Genomic DNA, 15930 nt, shown 5'->3' with positions numbered 1-15930 from the left:
TAATTTAGAATACAACTAATAAGAATAAAAGCTTACATTTTAAATTGCTGTTAGCATTATCAGTTGATACTGTTTTTTATAATTTATGACAAATTAATTGCATATTTTAAAATTCCAGCATTTTTGGGTGAATGGCATTTTTAGTGCATTTTAGTGACATTCACGTGTGCACACTTCCAGAATTTTAACTTTGTTTACGGAATACATTTTAAGAATTATTGCAGCGAAATGTCAATTCACTGTAGAACTTGTAGGGAACCGATTTTCAATCTGAAACCCAGAAACATTTTTAGTCATGAAAATGAAGATATTCGGCACAACCTCCTCGCAATTACTGGCATTAAGGTAAACCGCTTTATTCCGCGCCGGCGTCTTTTTATTGCACAAAGCGTTTTTGAACAAACAATTTTTTTCAGTTGTTTTATGATCCGTGCTTGCCCAGCCATATATGTTCCTGCTGTTATTTGGACTTAAGCCATTCAATGGCCTTTCGAGAGCGCTGCTTAGAGTCGGAAAAGCAACTGGCGACCGTAAAGAAAGAAGGAGTCAATAAAACCGAAGCGTTTCCATTACACTCCAGCCAGATCGATCCATTGGATGACCAGGATCTTAGTGAAGATGCAATTAAATTTAAACATAAATTCAACGACACAGTTGACAACCCCGAAAATAGTACAGTATCAATTCAAAAAGAAGGCAAACTAAAGATGGAAGGACGAAACAAACTGTCGACTCCAAGCCATCTATCGCCTCGAGTACGACTTGTGCGTTGTCGAGATCCACGTACACCACGCCAAGCAGCAACCCAGCCCGCAAAATCAGTGCATACAATCCCGCCAAAGAATAGAATGCATCCGTTGGGGTCAGCGTCACATCCTGCTACAGGATCAAGGTATATGACAGTTCGGCCAACGGCATCTATAGCTCCAAGGCCGTCGAAGAGAATAATTAAACCAGGTGTACAACAAAAATATCAACCAGCTCCACACCATGATGAAGTAAGCAAACTAAATAGAAATAGGCTCCCGCCAGAAGAGAAGAAGTATGTTTGTGACAAGTGCGGATGGGTCTTCCGTGATTTGAGCAACTTGAAGGATCATGCATTGCGACACTCGGGAGTAAAAAAATTTGAATGTCAGGAGTGTGGCAGTAAATTTTTCACCCGGCCATTATTATTGCTTCATATACGAGTGCATCACAAAGGCGAGAAGCCTTTCGTATGTAAATACTGCGGCATGGGATTCCGCAACAGTCCCAGTCGTTGCCGGCATGAGCGGTGAGTAAAACACAACGTATCTCTTTTGTCATTTGACTAATTTGTTAATTCAAATACAAATTTAGAAAATATCATGCCAACGAATTACCTTTCGAGTGCAACCTTTGCACCAGAACGTTTATAAGCAAAATAAGCCTGGAAAAGCACAAACTAGTGCATATCACTGGAGAAGAGACTTATAGGTATATATTATTAAACATCACTTTAACGTCTTTTATATATTATTATTATTCTTTTTTTAGCTGCAAAACGTGCAACAAGTCCTTTAAGGGAGCACAATATCTAAGAAATCATTACCTTACAAAGTTCCATCTAAAAAGAGTTAATCAGATGGTAAAATATGATTTTGATGACACGGAAATGACTTCGGTCAGCGATGAAGATATAGACTTTGATTTTCCCGATTCTATTATTGAAGAAATAGATGAATAAACCATTAGCCGCATTTTTTTTATTTGTTTTTTCATACAATATTTATTCAATTATGTATTGGTAACCTGCTACTAAAATTAAACAAAAAAAAAACATAATAGCATTTTATATTATAACTATTATATAATTTTAATAAATATAATACAATATAAGTTCGACATCACAAGTTCAAATATTTTCTCGGGCTACACACTCGATTATTGTTATCGAAATTTCCATTTAGCCATTCACATGTTCACAAAAAATACTTAAATAGAATAACAGCCCTGCTCTATCAGGAAAGCTAGAACAAGGCCGAAAAACATTTGATGTAAACTTATGGTTGATAAAATGTCGATTCAATGCAGAACGTGTGCAGCGAAGATTTTTAATCCAAATGCCAAAAATCTCTTCGAGCAAGACGACAATGAGATATTGCTTAATATCGAAACACTAACTGGAATCCGGGTAAACATTTGCCTCAACTTTGTTAGAAGATATATGTACGTATGTCTGATATCTGATTATAGTTGAATGAGGACCAGCATATGCCCAAGCACATTTGCACCTGTTGCCATTTGGATCTGTACCATTCGATAGCTTTTCGAGAGCGCTGCCTAAAAACCGAACATTATTTGCAGAGTGCAAATCAAAAGGCGAAAAAGTTAGACCCGCTAAATACAGGCCAGACAGAAGTTGGTTCAACAAGTGAAACATCAAGTCAACCTTTTGGTGCAATACAAATAAGTCATATAGAGAATCACATATTGCATACACCAGATACAGAAGCGTTAAGTCAAAATCCTCCGCAACATCGCATTCTTCGCGCTCGTAAGCCAAATTGCAATGCTAGAACAGAAAAGCGTACAAGGAAACGCAGAAAATATTCCTATGTTCGCAACTTTGCCAAAACGTCGCCTGTTACCAATGCACAGCCTGATCCAAACGCTGAACATCGTCAAGAAGCTGATAGCTTAAAAACTTCACCACCTTGCAGTCGTAGCAATTGTGAACAGAGTCCTAGTAGATCAAAGGAAGAGTCAAATGAATTAAATGCCACCTTTGACCAAACTGAAGAGTTTCAGGAAGCAGGGCTTGAAGGCAGTCCAGCTAAGGTGTCCTCTGCTGCCCAGTCCTTAACAGCACAAGAGAATAACATTGCGACCAAGAAGGATAAACCCGCTGGAGATCCCAAGGTCTATATCTGTGACCTTTGCGGTCATCAGTCCACAAGTCCAAAAAACTTGGATATACACATACTGCGTCATAAAGGAGAAAAGAATTTCGAATGCGAGGAATGTGGCGCAAAGCACTATTCCAAATACCTACTACAATTGCATATTCGAGTGAAGCACCAAGGCGAGATGCCATTTGTGTGCAGATTCTGTGACCAGCGGTTCTATTCTGGCAGCACACGTACCCGCCATGAACAGTGAGAATATAAAATAGACCAATTTATAAATTTAACTGAATACTTGTGTTTCACAGAGTACGGCACATAAGAAGTTGGTCGTATGAGTGCAAGATTTGTGGAAAAAAATACAACACGAAATCGTGTTTGAATAAACACGAATTCCTGCACTCAGGCTTGCGACCATATCGGTATGTTAAAATTAAAACTTATTAAGTTTATGTTCTGAATTAAATTCTATATTTCAGCTGCGAATTGTGCAATGTGGCGTTTCCGCGAAAGCCAGGTTTAAGGATTCATTGCCGTACAAAACAGCACCAAAAGCGGGCTAGCGAAGCGTTAAACAGTCAGCTCGATGGCATAAAAGATATAGCCGCACCTGACGGAGCTATAGTGTTTCCAGACTCAATTATAGTTGAACTTGATGTATAAATGTATATTGTTATAGCACATAGAGAATGGCATTTAATAAGAGTACCATCTGTTTGCTATTCACAACGCAACGTATGCAACAGCTGTACCTTTGTCATTCACATGTTTTGTCTTTGGTTGTATGATAATAATAAAAACACGCCTGCCACGCTTGGGCAGGGCAATTGAACTGTTAAAATGTCGACCTTAGTTTTGTGTAGAACATGTGGCGAAAAGATTTACAATCTGAATGCCAAGAACCTCTTCGATCGGGAAAGTTATGAGATGTTAGACAAAATCGAAATACTGACAGGAATCAGGGTATGCCTTCGATTAAAAAATGATGGATGTGTAAGAATTTCACGTTTTGTTTCAGTTAGATGACGATGAGGATATGCCGAAACACATTTGCGCCTGCTGCTATTTGGATTTGAACCATTCAATAGCCTTCCGGGAGCGTTGTATAAAAATACAACAACTTCTACATAGCGGAGTGGAAGCAAATGCAGCTGCACCTGATCCACTGAATACCGCAGAAGGAAGAGTCACACCTCATCCGACTAAAAGCAAAAAGCAACCGCAGCGAAAAGTTGTGCGTGCTCTCACGGAACCATGCCATACCTCTCCACAAAATCACATTGTTCGCGCACGCTCACCAAAGCAACAATTGAGCATCAACACCAGAATGAGAGATTCTTCAGGTCAGCTCAGAAGACGTGTTATCATATTGCGAGAGGCAGAGACAGAGTGCGATAAGACTCTTAATATGTTAAGTCATGCCAAAGCGTCTTCAGTGGACAAAAGCAAGCGTATTGCAATGGAGGAAGCTCAGCAATCAGCGTCAGAGGATTATGATAGTGCCACATCCGATGGATCCAGAAACAAAATGAAATGTAATGCGAGGCAAACTGGCAATAGCAAGACCTACGTCTGCGATCAATGTGGCAAATGTTTTACGGATTCCAGCAATTTGAAAGTGCACATATTGCGGCATACAGGTGTGAAGAACTTTGAGTGCGAGGAATGCAACACAAAGTACTTTACACGGCATTTACTCAATTTGCACATACGCGTTCGGCACCAAGGCGAAATGCCATACGCATGCAAATACTGTGATCAGCGCTTCTTCACGAGCACCAGCCGCTGTCGGCATGAACGGTAAGGCTAATACTCTATTTGCACTGCATTACTCTAATTATCTAACTTTGGTAGTGTAAAGCACACTAGGAAATTGACATATGCCTGCCGGCTTTGCGGAAAAACGTATCTCACAAAATCCTGCCTAAATAAGCACGAATTTCTACACACAGGCGAACGACCATATCGGTATTGTTAAATTACGTTTTTAAATTCTCTATCGTTTACAAGCTGATATTGTCTTTCAGTTGCGAAATATGCAATGTGGGTTTTCCCCGAAATACGAACTTGAAAATTCACTACCGTTCAAAGCAACATCAAAAAAGAGCCACCGAGGCGCTGGATAAACAATTCAACATTATTGAGGCGATCTCCGATGTGGAAACTGACATTGATTCAATCATTGAAGATTTTGATGTTTAAAAATGTGACGCAGTCGAAAACAATTGAAAAAAAAAGCACGCATGGCCATGAAAAATATTTGACAATATATCTTTTAATACAATATATATTTTTAATACGTAATTATTTATATTTCAACACTTTTATTAAAAAGAAAAATAACTAAGCTTAGTTAAAGTTGCTGCTCCTTTTATCCTTAATAGGCCACAATATCCTTTTCTGTTACAACTGTTAATATATGTACTTAAATGCATATGTATTGATTTTGTTTTGTTGTTATTTTTCTTATCACATTTGCGTTAAAATTTTTATAAAGCTAACACAAATAAACTATTTAATTTAAAACAAGTTTCCAAAAGCCCTTTTGTGATATGTGTATTTTTGTTTTCTGCAAAACTTACAGTAAACATTTTAGCTTCCTAGCTCTTGATCTCCATTTAGTTAGTCTGTAATCAATATAAGAATGAGTTTTAATTAATGAATATTTGACTAGCACTATTAATTTTAATAAAATTTCAAAATGCTGCTTCTTATTCAATTGTGCAGCCATTCGCCGCGCTCTTGTCTAATTTGCTATTCACAGTAAACGATGTATTTTATAAACAGAATAACAGCCCTGTCTATATGATTTACAGGTGCCAAGACATATAAACAATTCCAAAATAGGATTACCAATAACGTCTTATAATGTCAGTTGCATTTATATGCAGGACGTGTGGCAAACAGATTGACCGTCTCCATGCCAAAAACCTTTTCGCAGATAAGGGCGATGAGATTCTGAAGAAAATACAAGCCTTAACTGGCATTTGGGTAAGGATGATTGTTTCGAAGCAGACACAAAAATTGATTGATTTCAATAAATTTATAGTTTACAGATGAGTTAGATATGCCGGGAAAGATTTGCGCTTACTGCCTGTTAGACTTGGAACATGCCATAGCATTCCGAGAGCGCTGTATAAAAACTAATACCATGTTGATGCGTCAAAATTTGGAAAAGAAACAGACCTCCAATAAATCCATTTGTCCATTTGTCAATGACAATGATCCACTATCAAATGATAAAAGTGGACTTATTGAGCTCGAGGATGGTTGTGACGCAACAGGTTCCGCATATTCCCAAAGTTCCCCACAGATGCCTCCCAGAATTTCACGCGCCTCGATTCCAAAATCTGTGCCGGATCTTCAGTATAAAATTACATCACATATTCCATCCCGGAGATATTTTTGCAGGCAATGTGGTATGTATTTTGATGATAAATCAAATTTTAGCCGACACCGTCAAAGGCACTTGGATGAGACAACAGACGAAGAAAATATGCTTCAGACCGCTTTCGACCTAGCTGAGACTGTTTTTGATAATGAACAGTCTACTTTGCCAAATGTGCCTGCTACCCACAACTCTTACAGAGGATTGCAGAGCTCCAGCCAGACGAATGAAACAATTAAACCATCGAAAGCGAAAAAGACGAGAAAAAGTGAGAGCTCGCCATCCAGCAGCGCGTCCCGTGCGCCTAACAAAAGGATTCGAAGGTTGGGGAATTATTTTTGTGATCAGTGCGGCAGGCATTTTAATGACAAAGCGAACCTAAATCGACATCTGCAACGGCACATGGGAGTTAAAAAATTTGAATGCCCGGAATGCGGACACAAAGATTATACGCAGCATCTAATTAATTTGCATCAACGTATACAGCACCAGGGCGAAAAGCCGTATGCCTGTAAATATTGTGGCGAACGTTTTGCGAACAGCATGGCACGTTTACGACATCAACGGTAGTAAATATATGCTTTATTTTATTTTGACTTTAAAAAACTTGCGATTTTTCGCAGGAGCCACATGGAGTACTTGGAATCGAGTGCAGAGGTGCCAGCCTTTACTTGTAAGTTATGTAACAAGTCTTTCAGAAAGAAAAGCATCTTGGATACTCACGCTGTCGTGCACACGGGGGAACAACCTTTCAGGTATATATAAACACGGTGAAGTTTTCTTGTAATTCTTATGGAGCATATTCAAACTCCACAGCTGCGATATATGCAATGTGTACTTTAATCGGAAGTCAAGCTTACGTGCTCACTACCGCTCGAAGTTTCATCAGACAAATGCTACGCTAAAACTAGACAAGACTGGAGTTGAATCGGAATAAATAATAAAATTATTTTTAACCAATTGACTGTTTGTTATTCAATTACTTTTCCCGCCAGTTAATCGGTTATCGGTAATTTAAAAAATATCGATCGCATATCGATTACACACTGCAGGGCTAGTAGTTGTTTGCCAACCCTGGCACTAGGTCTGCAATGCGACGTCACAAATAAAAATAAATTATAATAAAATGAAGTGTGCGGTGCAAAACTGCGCCAACAAGTTCAAGTCAAGACAAAAACACTCCCAGCAATTGAGTTTCTTTAGCTTCCCCAAAAACCCGGAAATTTTAAAAAAATGGGTCTCGTTTTGTCGCAAATACAACAAAGAGAAACTTAAGGCTCCTCTGAAGAGTGTCATTTGCAATGAGCACTTCAAGGAGGAGGATATCCAAGGAGCATTACAATTTCAAATGGGTTTGTGTTATCGTTTATAGCTAACTTAACCATCGCCAATCAACTTTAATTGCGACTTGCAGGCCTGTGCTCAAAGAGAACGCTGAGACCAGGAGCCGTGCCTTGCATCAACAAAAACGATGAAAGCGAGGTTGAACGAGAGCGATCCGAAAAGCGAAAGAACAAGAAATTGGTCGCTGAGCTGTTGGAGGAAGCGGCTGCACGAGAAGCAGCTGAGGCCAGCGGAGCAATTGTCATAGCTCCAGACTTCATCCGAAATACTGGCATTGTCTCTGTGCCCGACTTTGTGAGTGCCACGGGCAACGCCTTCATTCCATTTACACCCACGCCCAGTGAGAGCGATCCTTTGGCCGAGGAAAGGGCGGAGCTAGATTTGTGCACAAAAGGTAGCTGCAATAATGAAAGACTAACTGATCAGATAAGGTGTCGCACCTGCTGTAGACTCTTTGTTGTCGATGAAAATACTAAGGATCTTTGCGATGAACAAAATGCCGTCATGTTATATCACATTGAAGTTATAACCGGCATTTGGGTGAGAGCGTCTTTTAAATTGCACCAAGTTGAATATACAAATATTTGTATTGCAGGTCCAATGCAAGGAGGGAATGTCACCGTTCATGTGCTCCGGATGCGTCAATAATCTGCGCACAGCCATTGATTTTCGGGAAACATGTATCCGGGCAGAACTGCAGCTTACCGGGGGCGACGTTGATGAGTTTCCGTCTGTTATTAAAGAAAACGGCAAAGAAATGTCAAATGCACAAGATGCGGAGCTATTGCAGATTTGTGAGAATGATGCAAAAGATGATTTTGTATCAGTATTTCCGGCGGAAGATCAAACTGGTCAAACGACTGTAATTGAGCCTTTGTCCCTTGCAGCAGGACAGCAAGTGAATCTGTCAATACATCCATCGGCTGCAGATCCAAGTAGTATTGCATTGGGTGCACAAATTTATGAGGATCTTCTAAATGAATATAGGGGCAAGGATAAGCTGCCTCGTCCGCGACAAAGAAAGGCAACGACCCAAAGGCCAAACGCGGCAAGAAATCGAAAACGAAAACCTCGGGAACCAAAACCGAAACGTCCCAAACGCACAAAAGAGGAAAAAAATCGTATACGCCGTGAACAGATCAGAGCCATGCCACTAAATCATGTGTGCGATCAGTGCGGCGCCTCTTTTCGAGTGAGATGTAATCTAACGATACACATGCTGCGTCATACGCGGACGAAAAACTACCAGTGCTCCGAGTGCCCTAAGAAATTTTACGATGCCTATATGCGAAATATTCACATACGAGTGAGGCACAGAGGAGAGCTGCCATTTGAATGCAATTATTGTCGAAAAGCATTTGGTTCATCTAACACGCGTTATCTGCACGAAAAGTAGGTGAATCTTTTGACACAACAACTTGTGCAACATTAATATAGAAATCGTCATTACAGAAAGGTTCATGGAGCATCTCCACGTATTCACAGGAATGTGAATCGCTTGAACAAAAGAATTGAATTGTCAGATGAGCAACAGGAGCAGCAGCCGCCGAATGAGCAGGACCAAAAGGAAATTGTACGGCACTTTTGTTTGTATTGTGACAAAAGCTATGCGACCAAATATGCACTCAATTGGCATAACAATCTGCACATCGGGGCCAAGCCTTTCAAATGCAAATTCTGCGACATGAGCTTTGCAGATCCCCAATCGAAAAAGAAGCACGAAATGAAGCACGATAGCAAACGTCCGTTTGAGTGCGACATTTGTCTAAAGGGCTTCTATGTACGCAGCAAGCTAAAGGAACATGAACGTATTCACACTGGGGAGCGTCCCTATAGGTTTGGCAATTGATTGGCAACTAAATATAATTAAACCTTAACATATATATCCCTTTTGCTTTCAGGTGTGACGTCTGCAACGCTTTCTTTCGATATAAATTCAATTTATATTCGCATCAGTTCAGCAAAATGCATAAGGAAAACCTGCAAAAGCTGACAAAGATTGAAATCGTTGATGATTCAAATTAAGCTAGAATTATAGACTATCAAGTGTTTTAAGTTATGTAAAGTACACTGCGCATTCTTTTAATTAATTTTATTAAAAAAATACTCAAATTGACTAATTAGTTTTGCCTAATTCAAGATATAGCATTCATATTTAGCGATTTCTTTTGTTGTAGTTGTGACTTTTTGTTTTTAATGCGCGCGTTAGCAATATGATTTGATGAATTTATATGCTGGGTTAGGTTGCCGGCACGCAGAAACCATAGATCACAGACGTCACAGCTTTAATAAAGAATAGGACAAGATTAAACAATTTAAATGGTTTTAAGCTAGTTGGACTTACTGAAATGTGCGTTCACCTCGTTTGATGAGCTCCGTTTTTGACTGCGGCGCTCGACCTTTTTTGCAAGCCTCGCTGTAAATCAAGGTATTAAACACCTACGTGTCCCTTAGTTACATTTTACTTACCGTTCGTGGCGCACTCGCGAGCTGTTTGTACTGTATTGTAGTCCGCAGAAGGTGCACTCGTAGGGACCTTCAGTGTGTTTCAGCTGATGGCGCCGCAGCAGATGCAATGTGTAGCACTTTTCGTTGCATTCCGGACACTCGTAGTTCTTGGTGCCGGTGTGCCGCAACAGATGCACATTGAGATTGCTGCCATCTTTGAATTGGCGACCACAGTGCTCACAGATGCAGGGTCGCGCCGATGCCCATTGTCGTTCGCGATCCACAATGCGTTTCGGTTGTTTATCGTTGGTCAGTTTAATGTACATGGTTCTCTTTCCCACACGCATTGTATACTTGCGGGAGCCCATTTTAGATTTTCTATGTGGATCAATGTGCGCTGGACTTTTTGGATGTAATTCGGGTTCGGCTTGGGTGGCAGCATGAGGCGATGCATCACTGGGCGGCTCCTCAATATCCTCATCAAAAGATATATCCGCATAGCCATCGGAATCAGGCTGATCCCCATAATAACTTTCGCTCGTCTCCTCAAAGTCTTCCTGCAGCTGATAATCAACATCGTCGTCGATCTGTTGTTGCTGTGCGGACGTTGGCTCCAGCTTTATATCGACTGGTTCCTCAATACGAAGTGGGTCAGAAATCTTGGCTTGGTCGGACGTTGCAGGCGAAATATTGTTTGTGCTCAATTTGGCCTTACGTTTAACGAGAAAGGCTTCAATTTTTGAGCAGCGTTTGCGAAAGGAGTTAACCTTCTTTACCAGCGTTTGGCAGTCCTCGCACATATAGATAGGAAACCCGGCCACATTTTCCAACTGAAAGAAATTGATATAAGCATTCGATTGGCTTGAATACGTTGTTCCATACCCAACAGTTTGTTATGGTGCGCACGCAGTGCAAAAGACGACGACCCATGGGTGAAAAGATGTTGATGCAACTTTCTGCGTTCACCGTTTTGCCACAGGTACGGCAAAAATCTTCCATTTTCATAAAATCTACAAAAAATCGTTTGATTTGTGAACAGGACAGAAGCTGACAACGCGACCGAATCTTGAATCTGAAAAAATACCGTTCTTTGATAAAAAGAAATATACCAAAAAATACGACTATATTGTAATAAATATACTGATGTCGGGATTTTGCAATTATATCAATATGTAAACACTTTTTTTCTTTTAACAGCTATTCAATTTTGATTAGATTAACATATCTTAAATCCAATCATGCAGTTCTAAGAAAACTTGTTTCTTAACTTGATTCATTTAAAAGATTTGTGCAAGATATAAAAAAAAAATTATAATTTAGTTACGTTTATCAAGTTTATTTGTTTTTTAGTCACCGTTGAAACATAAACGGAAAGTAAAAAATTGATAGATGTCAACCTTAATTTGAGGGAAATCATTAACTATTTACATCCAAGACATAAATAAAATATATAAGAGCTAATTTGTTTTTATTCAAACTCTCGCAATAAACTAATATTCGTTTCTCTTAAGGCATGCAGTTTGGAACGTAAGTGAGCCTTTAAATGAGTATTTCTTTGAAATGTTTTGTCGCATATTTTACAGCTGGAAAGTTTGGAAAAAATTAATAATAAATTTAAGCTTCTTTTAAGTAAAAACACTTACTAAAATGATCGCACACCATTGTGTGTTAAATCATGTCGCTTCAGAGCAGACGTCGAAATAAATGATTTATCGCAATATTCACACGAGTACGGACGCACATTTGTATGGGAGCTAAAAAATATAGAAATTGTTAGCTAAATAAATGAACTACCCAGTTTTTAACTGAGGAGCAGTCACCGTTCATGGATTACACGCGTCGTGCTGCTGTTGAATGTCTTGTCGCAGTACTTGCAGGCATAGGGACGCTCGCCGCGATGCACGGTCCGCTCATGCAGCTGGAGCAAGTGTTCGGTGTAGAAGAGTCTGCTGCACTCCTTGCACTTGAAGTTCTTGACACCCGTGTGCCGCAGCATATGCAATTTAAAGTTGCTTTGGTCCGTGAAATGCCGGCCGCACTGATCGCATATGCAGTCCCGACGCCGCTGTTGCCTACGGCGTTCGATAATTTGCTCCTCCGTCAGGTTCTTCCAGCTGAGGTAGGTTTTCTTGACTTTGTGTGTTTTAGTCTCTACGCTGCTTTCATTCGACTTCTCTTTGCAGGGTTTCTTATCAGCGCTTTCACTGGTTTCTGTGGGTTTGATCAGGACATTGGCAAAACTTCTAGTTTTGCTGCTCTTGAAACTAGGAGACGTACTTATGTCGTTGTAGCTATCATATTGACTTAAATCCTGGTCGGCGCTTTCCCGAAACTCTTCGTTTGTTCCTTGGCTATCGCTACTAAATGCGCCTGTCATCAAACAGTGGGTATCTTCGGTGAAGCCCTCAACAAAACTAGCCTCCATATCATTTGAACTGTCCTCTTCATTTTCATGAAACTCTGCTTCCTCATCATCGAAGTCATCCTTTGATCTATTGCTTTTAACTGATACTTCCTCGACATTAATATTATTTTCCAGTTTAATATTATCATAGCTGTTGAATTCATAAACTAAGTCCGAGTCTCCTTCCGAACAAGGTTCGACCTGGATGTGGGTGCTCAACAGTTGCTCTTGAGTCTTGATGCAGCGCTCACGGAATACTTGTATATGATATACGGCTTGTTTCAGGTCAAGAAGACAGCAAGCGCATATGTGCGATGGCAGCTCTGGACTGCTTACCAGCTGTAAGCAAAACAACTATTACCATTGTTTTAACATCATATTGAAGCATAAAGCTTTACCGCCGTTCCGGCTACCATTTCAATGTTCATTAGTATTTCAGAGTTCTCACGCTCAAAGAGATTCTTGGCGTTCATGTTGTAAATTACAGTTGCGCATGTACGGCATTTGAGCGTCATTTTTTATTTAATTTAACTTAACATAATAGTATTTTAATTCGTTAGTAAACAAAAAAAACAAACGCTTCAAAATACAGTTTTTTTTTTCTATAAAGGAAAACAGCTGTTTATTGGAAACTAAGAATCACTGTGAATGCACTTCAAAGAAGAGGAAGCGAAGTATATTAATTGTGAACTAAATATTCGCTTGCATGTTTCAGTATTAAATTTAAAGTATGCAGTAGAAAAAATGTCGCATTTGCTTGGATCCCTTAATCCTTAATCCTTGACCTTTTTGATGAACAAAATCGACATTTAATACGGAAAATTCAATCAATCACAGGATTGTAGGTTGAACATTGAACATCGCACTTTTGATTTGTTTTATTAAACATACATAAATTGATAGATTACAGAAATCCAAGGACATCCACGGTACCTCATGTGCCCCATGGACTTGGGATGCGCCATAAAGTTTCGCCAACGCTGCATTATCTTGGAAAAGCAGCTATTCCAAGAACTGAATTCAAAAATAGTTTTCTGCGCACCAAAAGAAATCAACTTTGAAGTTGAATAAGATTTGGAGGGCTTAATAGAGGAAGTCCATGAAGAATGGAGAAGCCTCAGTTTAATGTTGACCAAGGAGCAGCAAAATGTAAAGCAGCCAAATTCCGACTATGAATAATAAAAGCAACTTTCGAGAGCATAAGCTCCGGTATGCAGCTGTGTCATCTGTGATACATGGTTCCATAAAGCCGGGCACCTGCAAGCCCAACTGAACTGTCGCAGTCACAAACCTAAGGCTCAGGCGACAAAGCTGATTTTGAAATGTTTCTTAAATTTGTACTTTTTATTTACAGTAAAGATTTTAATTTAACTTATGTAAAAACTAAATAATTGATTAATCCGTTACGAATGACTAATATATCTCAGAATGACGTACCGCATCGGTAGTCTGCAGAGCTCTAACAGTTTGCTGATGGGTCATTGTTCCCATGTGCTGCTCCAGCTGGTGTTTGCGGGAGAATGTTTTATTGCACGGCAAACATCTGAAAAGAAAATATATTTCATTAAAATAGGCTTTAATTGAATTGTCATGCAAATCTTAATGGCTCTCGACACAGCTTTTTTTTACAATATACAATTTAATGCCACGTTTAGCAGGTTGGTTAATTAACTAGCTTGGCATAACTTTAACAAAATGTGACGAGACTTGGCCATTAGATTTTAACATATGCAAAAAGTCGAACGTACAAAAAGGGCTTTTCGCCCGTATGCGTCAACATGTGATTCTTGAGGACATTCGAATATGAGAAAGACTTGCCACATGTGCCACACGTAAAGGGTCGCTCGTTTGTGTGCGTTCTGTAAGGAAAATTAATATTAGTAATGAAAAGATAAATTATTGTCTCAGCCGGCACCTTTCGTGGCGTATATTTGAGCTGCGATCAGCAAATGAGCGGGAACAGTATTTGCACGTAAACGGTTTCTCGCCTGTATGCACTCGTATATGCCGATTAAGCTCTGAGGGTCCGGCGAACGTCTTGGCGCAGATCCTGAAAAAGAATTATAAGTTGAAAAATTGGGCTAAAGTATTAAACTTATATGGTAAGCTGCCAGTAAGAAATAAATACTCAAGCAAATGAAATTTAGTTAAGTAATGATAATTACGCGTTTGACACTTGCATAAGGTGTTATCATTAAGGTTTTTTATTCCTGCTACTTCTCGGTCTATAAGCTATTGATGAAACTCGGCATAGATCCATCTCTTAACTTGGCATAGATCTATCTCCTAACTTGGCATTGATCCATCTCTTACAGACAGGTCAATATACGAATCGGACGAAGCGGACACCTCAAAGACAACTCTTACATCTTCGTTTCATTATCGTTACTCAATTAAATCATTTGCAAGCTTGTGCTGTGTCAGCTAGTCTACAAACATACTCGCATTCGAAAGGCTTCTCGGACATGTGACGACGCATGTGAATATTGAGGGCGGCCCGCTTCGAGTAGATATTACCGCATATTTCACACATGATGTTTGTGGAGGTGTCCTCATTTGATTTACTGGCCGTGGCAGCTGGTTTTGCCTGGCCATGCTTCAGCACTGTATGTGTCGGATTCCGAGGCCGTCCGCGTCCACGTTTGCCATGCCGCGATTTTCGCACCTTTGGCTTTCGCAGACGCTCACTGGGATCGTAGTCACTGTCACTGGCATTGCCAAGCAATATGTTCTTGTCATCCAGATCTCGAGTCGCCTCGAAATCATCGTAGGCCGCGTCCGTCTCCGCCTCCTCAATTGTTTCCTCCAAGCGCTCTTCTAACATGGCGTCGAATTCAATATCTTCGTCGGGATCGATAAACTCGTTGGTAGCCTCGTAAATGTACTCTACCGTATCACTTTCAATTTGCGAAGGATCATCCGTGGGCTCCAATTTTAGTTCAGCCTTGAAAAACTCAACAATCAAATTTACATTTAAGCCATTTGCATTTACTTAAACGGACTGGAGCTTGTACCTTCACAACGCTGCTGGCAAAGGTTCGCTCGCTCTCCTGGCACAATTCCCGAAATTTATAGGCGCTCGTCAGGCTACCGACACAACTGCAGCAGAGAAGGCTCGGCATATCCTCCAGTGGCGGTAGCTTTTTGTTGAATGTTGAATTGACATGAGAAAATGTACAGGTTGCAGTTTGTATGTATGTATATGTCTGTGGGCGTACCTTAATGCTGCCGATTTCCTCTATTTTCCGAACCAGGGGACATTGGACGTCCTGTTCGTCGTAGAGAGGTGTCATGGTGTCAACATTCATATCTTCTGTTAAGCATATTCGGCATATCACATACTCTGGCATGCTTTGATTTTGTTTTTGCAAAACTCTTAACAGTAATAACAAGAATAATATGTTAATAAGGCGTCTTTAATTTATTTGCAGTTTGTCCTTAGATTTTTATTTTTTATTTTTGACAGTATGCGAGTGTGA

General features: G+C 39.9%; 8 protein-coding genes and 1 long non-coding RNA gene across 10 annotated transcripts; 6 read left to right on the top strand and 3 right to left on the bottom strand.

Annotated features, from left to right (window-relative positions):
- Positions 1-136: 136 nt before the first annotated feature.
- On the top strand, positions 137-1754 carry LOC115764684 (zinc finger protein 79). Its single transcript, XM_030707873.1, has 4 exons — positions 137-345; positions 417-1276; positions 1342-1458; positions 1519-1754. Exons 1-4 carry the CDS (start codon positions 229-231, stop codon positions 1706-1708), a joined length of 1284 nt encoding a protein of 427 aa, XP_030563733.1. The 5' UTR covers positions 137-228; the 3' UTR covers positions 1709-1754.
- A 158-nt stretch (positions 1755-1912) lies between these two features.
- LOC115764710 (transcription factor Ouib-like) lies at positions 1913-3678 on the top strand. The gene is made up of 4 exons (XM_030707910.1): positions 1913-2155; positions 2218-3119; positions 3176-3289; positions 3347-3678. The coding sequence occupies exons 1-4, from the start codon at positions 2027-2029 to the stop codon at positions 3528-3530; spliced, it is 1329 nt and encodes a 442-aa protein (XP_030563770.1). The 5' UTR covers positions 1913-2026; the 3' UTR covers positions 3531-3678.
- An 8-nt stretch (positions 3679-3686) lies between these two features.
- On the top strand, positions 3687-5150 carry LOC115764712 (transcription factor Ouib-like). The gene is made up of 4 exons (XM_030707912.1): positions 3687-3830; positions 3886-4667; positions 4722-4835; positions 4895-5150. The coding sequence occupies exons 1-4, from the start codon at positions 3708-3710 to the stop codon at positions 5067-5069; spliced, it is 1194 nt and encodes a 397-aa protein (XP_030563772.1). The 5' UTR covers positions 3687-3707; the 3' UTR covers positions 5070-5150.
- Positions 5151-5218: 68 nt separating this feature from the next.
- Positions 5219-7197, top strand: LOC115764711 (zinc finger protein 33A-like). The gene is made up of 5 exons (XM_030707911.1): positions 5219-5288; positions 5684-5858; positions 5917-6821; positions 6879-7010; positions 7072-7197. Exons 2-5 carry the CDS (start codon positions 5736-5738, stop codon positions 7190-7192), a joined length of 1281 nt encoding a protein of 426 aa, XP_030563771.1. The 5' UTR covers positions 5219-5288; positions 5684-5735; the 3' UTR covers positions 7193-7197.
- A 150-nt stretch (positions 7198-7347) lies between these two features.
- On the top strand, positions 7348-9702 carry LOC115764750 (zinc finger protein 271). The gene is made up of 5 exons (XM_030707974.1): positions 7348-7607; positions 7670-8139; positions 8195-8991; positions 9052-9435; positions 9501-9702. Exons 1-5 carry the CDS (start codon positions 7382-7384, stop codon positions 9622-9624), a joined length of 2001 nt encoding a protein of 666 aa, XP_030563834.1. The 5' UTR covers positions 7348-7381; the 3' UTR covers positions 9625-9702.
- On the bottom strand, positions 9696-11109 carry LOC115764751 (zinc finger protein 436). Its single transcript, XM_030707975.1, has 4 exons — positions 10930-11109; positions 10069-10877; positions 9944-10015; positions 9696-9882 (listed from the first exon to the last, which is right to left on the bottom strand). Exons 1-4 carry the CDS (start codon positions 11050-11052, stop codon positions 9735-9737), a joined length of 1152 nt encoding a protein of 383 aa, XP_030563835.1. The 5' UTR covers positions 11053-11109; the 3' UTR covers positions 9696-9734.
- A 310-nt stretch (positions 11110-11419) lies between these two features.
- On the bottom strand, positions 11420-13033 carry LOC115764805 (oocyte zinc finger protein XlCOF8.4). Its single transcript, XM_030708052.1, has 4 exons — positions 12850-13033; positions 11868-12790; positions 11691-11801; positions 11420-11630 (listed from the first exon to the last, which is right to left on the bottom strand). Exons 1-4 carry the CDS (start codon positions 12964-12966, stop codon positions 11516-11518), a joined length of 1266 nt encoding a protein of 421 aa, XP_030563912.1. The 5' UTR covers positions 12967-13033; the 3' UTR covers positions 11420-11515.
- On the top strand, positions 12716-13437 carry LOC115764810. Its single transcript, XR_004018047.1, has 3 exons — positions 12716-12792; positions 13062-13292; positions 13355-13437. It is a non-coding gene; the product is annotated as an uncharacterized LOC115764810 (long non-coding RNA).
- Positions 13438-13764: 327 nt separating this feature from the next.
- Positions 13765-15911, bottom strand: LOC115764806 (transcription factor Ouib). Of its 2 annotated transcripts, none has more exons than XM_030708053.1 (6): positions 15670-15911; positions 15466-15591; positions 14893-15404; positions 14367-14501; positions 14200-14310; positions 13765-13994 (listed from the first exon to the last, which is right to left on the bottom strand). In XM_030708053.1, the coding sequence occupies exons 1-6, from the start codon at positions 15799-15801 to the stop codon at positions 13865-13867; spliced, it is 1146 nt and encodes a 381-aa protein (XP_030563913.1). In that variant the 5' UTR covers positions 15802-15911; the 3' UTR covers positions 13765-13864. The 2 variants fall into 2 exon arrangements, with proteins under 2 accessions (XP_030563913.1, XP_030563914.1); XM_030708054.1 differs by having other exon boundaries at positions 14893-15395.
- Positions 15912-15930: the final 19 nt, after the last annotated feature.

This window comes from Drosophila novamexicana, unplaced genomic scaffold (assembly GCF_003285875.2).
Source record: "Drosophila novamexicana strain 15010-1031.04,08,12 unplaced genomic scaffold, DnovRS2.1 tig00000870-arrow-arrow-pilon, whole genome shotgun sequence".
In the NCBI taxonomy this organism is placed as follows: domain Eukaryota; kingdom Metazoa; phylum Arthropoda; class Insecta; order Diptera; family Drosophilidae; genus Drosophila; species Drosophila novamexicana.
Note: the sequence above shows the minus strand (reverse complement) of the source record. Positions and strands in the feature narration are given on the sequence as shown.

Bases quoted from the DNA above. Each gene is read 5' to 3' on its own strand.
- LOC115764684 (XM_030707873.1), top strand. From the start codon at position 229: ATGTCAATTCACTGTAGAACTTGTAGGGAACCGATTTTCAATCTGAAA. The intron at 346-416 runs GTAAACCGCTTT...AATTTTTTTCAG, and splicing joins TCGCAATTACTGGCATTAAG to TTGTTTTATGATCCGTGCTT. The intron at 1,277-1,341 runs GTGAGTAAAACA...ATACAAATTTAG, and splicing joins AGTCGTTGCCGGCATGAGCG to AAAATATCATGCCAACGAAT.
- LOC115764710 (XM_030707910.1), top strand. From the start codon at position 2,027: ATGGTTGATAAAATGTCGATTCAATGCAGAACGTGTGCAGCGAAGATT. The intron at 2,156-2,217 runs GTAAACATTTGC...ATCTGATTATAG, and splicing joins AAACACTAACTGGAATCCGG to TTGAATGAGGACCAGCATAT. The intron at 3,120-3,175 runs GTGAGAATATAA...TGTGTTTCACAG, and splicing joins ACACGTACCCGCCATGAACA to AGTACGGCACATAAGAAGTT.
- LOC115764712 (XM_030707912.1), top strand. From the start codon at position 3,708: ATGTCGACCTTAGTTTTGTGTAGAACATGTGGCGAAAAGATTTACAAT. The intron at 3,831-3,885 runs GTATGCCTTCGA...GTTTTGTTTCAG, and splicing joins AAATACTGACAGGAATCAGG to TTAGATGACGATGAGGATAT. The intron at 4,836-4,894 runs GTATTGTTAAAT...ATTGTCTTTCAG, and splicing joins ACAGGCGAACGACCATATCG to TTGCGAAATATGCAATGTGG.
- LOC115764711 (XM_030707911.1), top strand. From the start codon at position 5,736: ATGTCAGTTGCATTTATATGCAGGACGTGTGGCAAACAGATTGACCGT. The intron at 6,822-6,878 runs GTAGTAAATATA...GATTTTTCGCAG, and splicing joins GCACGTTTACGACATCAACG to GAGCCACATGGAGTACTTGG. The intron at 7,011-7,071 runs GTATATATAAAC...CAAACTCCACAG, and splicing joins ACGGGGGAACAACCTTTCAG to CTGCGATATATGCAATGTGT.
- LOC115764750 (XM_030707974.1), top strand. From the start codon at position 7,382: ATGAAGTGTGCGGTGCAAAACTGCGCCAACAAGTTCAAGTCAAGACAA. The intron at 7,608-7,669 runs GTTTGTGTTATC...TGCGACTTGCAG, and splicing joins AGCATTACAATTTCAAATGG to GCCTGTGCTCAAAGAGAACG. The intron at 9,436-9,500 runs GTTTGGCAATTG...TTTTGCTTTCAG, and splicing joins ACTGGGGAGCGTCCCTATAG to GTGTGACGTCTGCAACGCTT.
- LOC115764751 (XM_030707975.1), bottom strand. From the start codon at position 11,052: ATGAAAATGGAAGATTTTTGCCGTACCTGTGGCAAAACGGTGAACGCA. The intron at 10,878-10,929 runs GTATGGAACAAC...AATTTCTTTCAG, and splicing joins GCACCATAACAAACTGTTGG to TTGGAAAATGTGGCCGGGTT. The intron at 9,883-9,943 runs GTAAGTCCAACT...TCTTTATTAAAG, and splicing joins CGAGGTGAACGCACATTTCA to CTGTGACGTCTGTGATCTAT.
- LOC115764805 (XM_030708052.1), bottom strand. From the start codon at position 12,966: ATGACGCTCAAATGCCGTACATGCGCAACTGTAATTTACAACATGAAC. The intron at 11,802-11,867 runs GTGACTGCTCCT...TATATTTTTTAG, and splicing joins ACGCGTGTAATCCATGAACG to CTCCCATACAAATGTGCGTC. The intron at 11,631-11,690 runs GTAAGTGTTTTT...CAAACTTTCCAG, and splicing joins AATGGTGTGCGATCATTTTA to CTGTAAAATATGCGACAAAA.
- LOC115764806 (XM_030708053.1), bottom strand. From the start codon at position 15,801: ATGCCAGAGTATGTGATATGCCGAATATGCTTAACAGAAGATATGAAT. The intron at 15,592-15,669 runs GTACGCCCACAG...TTCAACAAAAAG, and splicing joins AGGAAATCGGCAGCATTAAG to CTACCGCCACTGGAGGATAT. The intron at 15,405-15,465 runs GTACAAGCTCCA...TTGATTGTTGAG, and splicing joins TTGCCAGCAGCGTTGTGAAG to TTTTTCAAGGCTGAACTAAA.